Raw genomic sequence first — 3,405 nt, forward strand, 5'->3', positions numbered from 1 at the left:
GTTCCAACCACTCCTTTCCTGCAGGGCACACCCCCGTCCCAGTTCCCATCCCCCATCCCAGTTCCCATTTCCATTTCCCAGTTCCCATTTCCCAGTTCCCAGTTCCCATTTCCCCTCTCCCACCCCGTTTCCCATTTCCCATCCCAGTTTCCCGCCCCCCTTTCCTGCAGGTGTGGCCCCATTCCAGCTTCCCACCTTTTTTCCATGTTCCAGATCCTCATCCCAGCTCCCAGATCCTTTCCAGATTCCAGCCCCATTCCCAATTCCAACCCCATTCCCACTTCCAATCCCATTCCCACTCCCAATCCCATTCCCAGTTCCAATCCCATTCCGGATTCCAATCCCATTCCGGATTCCAATCCCATTCCCAATTCCAGCCCCATTCCCACTCCCAATCCCATTCCCAGTTCCAGCCCTATTCCCATTTCCAGCCCCATTCCTAATTCCAATCCCATTCCCAATTCCAATCCCATTCCCGATTCCAATCCCATTCCCAATTCCACCCCATTACGATTCCAATCCCATTCCCATTCCCAATTCCAATCCCAATCCTGCCTGTGATCCCCCCTATTCCAGCTTCCAGCCTCTAATTCCATGTTCTAGCCCCCATTCCAGGTTCCATCCCCCCATTCCAGCTTTTCCATCCCCCCATTCCAGCTTTTCCAGCCCCATTTCCATGTTCCAGCCCCCCTTTCCCAGCCCCCTTTCCCTCAGGCCACCGGGATGTTCCCGGGAGAGTTTTCCTGCCTCCCTCTCCAGCTTTTCCAGCCCCAATTCCCACAGGATTCCCGTTTCCAACCCCTTTTCCTTCCCACCATCCCCTTTTCCCAGCTTTTCCAGCCCCAATTCCCACGGGAGAATTCCCGTTTCCTTCCCCCCATCCCATTTTTCCAGCTCCCGTTCTCCCAGCCTGCTGCGCTTCCTCGTCCTCCAAATCCCGGGATTTGGCCCCGCTCCACAACGGAATTCCCGGGAATGGGAAGGGCTGGGGGAGAGGGAGGGTGGTAGCGGCGATCAGGGGATGAGGGATCAACACCGGGAATGTTCCCTGGGATCGGCATCCCGGGAATTGGGATCAGGAATTCTCCTGGCTGGGAATGTTCCCTCGGGATTGGCATCCCGGGAATTGGGATTGGGAATTCTGGCTGGGAATATTCCTTTGGGATTGGAATCCCAGGGATTGGGAATTCTGGCTGGGAATGTCCCTTGGGATCGGCGTCCCGGGGATTGGGAATTCTCCCGTCTGGGAATGTCAGCGAGGGGTGGAGCGGCTGTGCCGGCTCTTCCCGGTGGGATACGGATTTACAGAGCCGTTCCTGAGGGATCCGGGTGGGATTGGGGTGGGATCGGAGCTGGATTGGGATGGGATTGGGATGGGATTGGGATGGGATTGGGGTGGGATCGGGGCTGGATCCCCCCAATCCCAAATTTGTGGTCCCAATAAAGGCCCTGTGCTCATTCCATGTGGGGGGTCTGGCAGAAATGTGGGAATTCTCAGGGATGGCAAAGGACAGGGACAGGATCCAGGTCCGTGGGATCAGGACAGGCTCTGGCACCGGGATCTGTGTCCCTGGGGCCGGGATCTGGGTCTGTGGGATCGGGACAGGTCCTGGAACCTGGATCTGCGTCCCAAAGGATGAGGATGGGCCCTGGCACCAGAATCCATGTCCCTGGCACCGGAATCTGCATCCCTGTCACCGGGATCTGCGTCCCTGGTACCAGAATCCGTATCCCACGGGATCAGGACAGGTCCTGGCACTGGGATCTGTGTCCCTGGCACTGGGATCCGTGTCCCTTGGGATGGGAACAGGCCCTGGCACCGGGATCTGTGACCCACGGAATCAGGACAGGCCTTGGCACTGGGATTTGTGTCCCTGGCACCAGGATTCGCATCCCACGGAATGGGGACAGGTCCTGGCACCAGAATCCATGTCCTGGCACTGGGATTTGTGTCCCTGGCACCAGAATCCGTATCCCTGGCAGTGGGATCTATGGCCATGGGATGGGGACAGGCACTCGGATCCGTGTCCCACGGGATCAGGACAGGCCCTGGCACTTGGATCCATGTCTCTGGCACTCGGATCTGTGTCCCATGGGATGGGGACAGTTCCTGACACCCGGATCTGTGTCCCTTACACCGGGATCAGAGTCCACGGGATCAGGACAGGCCTGGGCACTCAGATCCATATCCCACAGGATGGGAACAGGTCCTGGCACCGGGATCCGTGTCCTGGCCCCGGGATCCATGTCCTGGCCCCGGGATCCATGTCCTGGCACCGGGATCCATGTCCTGGCACCGGGATCCATGTCCTGGCCCCAGGATCCATGTCCTGGCACCGGGATCCATGTCCTGGCCCCGGGATCCATGTCCTGGCCCTGGGATCCATGTCCTGGCACGGGGATCTGCATCCCCCAGGACAGGGAGAGACCCCCAAACCCGGGGGGGCTCCCGCTGGATCAGATTTGGGACCGGCGCCGGATTCCTCAACTCCACAATTCCACAGTGACCAAACCGAGGCTGTTTCCCCTCGGGATTATCCCAAAAAACTCCGGGAGCAGAGCCAGGGGTTTCAGCGGTTTCGACTCTACCTTTATTTCCCGCCCGGGGCCCCGGCGGCTCCCGGCGGCAGCGGGAAGGGTCGGGAAGGGCGCGGTGACAATTCCCCCCTGGAAGGGGGATCCGGAGGGGCGGCGGCATCGCCCGGTTACTCTCTGGGAAGGAGGGGAAAAAATCAGGATGAGCCCGGCGTTATCCCCCGGTGGGGATGTTTTCTGGGAAGCAGCCGGACTCACACGGCGTTCTCCTTGAAGCGCTGGAGCGCCTGCTCGGCCACCATCTCCATGAACCTGGGATCATCCCACGGGATCTCCCCGGGCACGCTCAGCTCCAGCGGCTCCGAGTCGAAGAGCTGCACCGTCACCTGCGTGTCCGGCGGCGCCGACGGATCCTCGGTATTGGGAGCCTTGGACAGCACCTGGAAGCGCCGTGCCGGGGTCATCCCGCAGGATAATCCCGAGCTCCGAGGTGGGAACGGCCCCGGGAGGGCCCCTGAGCTTGGCTCCCGTCCCGGCGTTCCCGGCCGGAGCACAAAGGGCTCTTTGTGGCCGTGTCCCACTTTCCGCCTCTCCCGGCGTTGCCGAGGCCGATCCTCACCGTGGTAACCTGCAGGAAGCCGTCGGATCCCATGGAATGGTTGGCCAGGCGGGACACCCAGCCGAACTGGCGGTTCAGCCGCTCCAGGAGGCCGGAGGTGTTGAGCATCTCCTGCTGGAATTCCCGGAGCAGGGAATCGTAGCGGCGCGTGAAGCGCTCGGCCACGCGCACGGCGTCCTCCAGCTGCTGCCGCAGCTCCTGCTGGGATGGGTCCTCCTGCCCGCAGTCTGGGATAACAGCGGGAAAACAGC

The 3,405-nt window shown here is 60.9% G+C and overlaps 1 protein-coding gene across 1 annotated transcript in view; it reads right to left on the bottom strand.

Moving 5' to 3' along the window:
* Positions 1-2,568: 2,568 nt before the first annotated feature.
* CLU (clusterin) overlaps positions 2,569-3,405 on the bottom strand; it is a 6,924-nt gene continuing 6,087 nt past the window's right edge. The window contains exons 4-6 of the mRNA XM_015616028.1: positions 3,155-3,381; positions 2,794-2,975; positions 2,569-2,712 (exon numbers count right to left, since the gene is read on the bottom strand). Coding sequence (XP_015471514.1) covers positions 2,706-2,712; positions 2,794-2,975; positions 3,155-3,381 — 416 coding nt within the window. The 3' untranslated portion in view covers positions 2,569-2,705. The remainder of the gene's footprint in view (positions 2,713-2,793; positions 2,976-3,154; positions 3,382-3,405) is intronic.

The sequence above is a fragment of the Parus major genome, unplaced genomic scaffold (genome assembly GCF_001522545.3).
Source record: "Parus major isolate Abel unplaced genomic scaffold, Parus_major1.1 Scaffold330, whole genome shotgun sequence".
NCBI lineage: Eukaryota > Metazoa > Chordata > Aves > Passeriformes > Paridae > Parus > Parus major.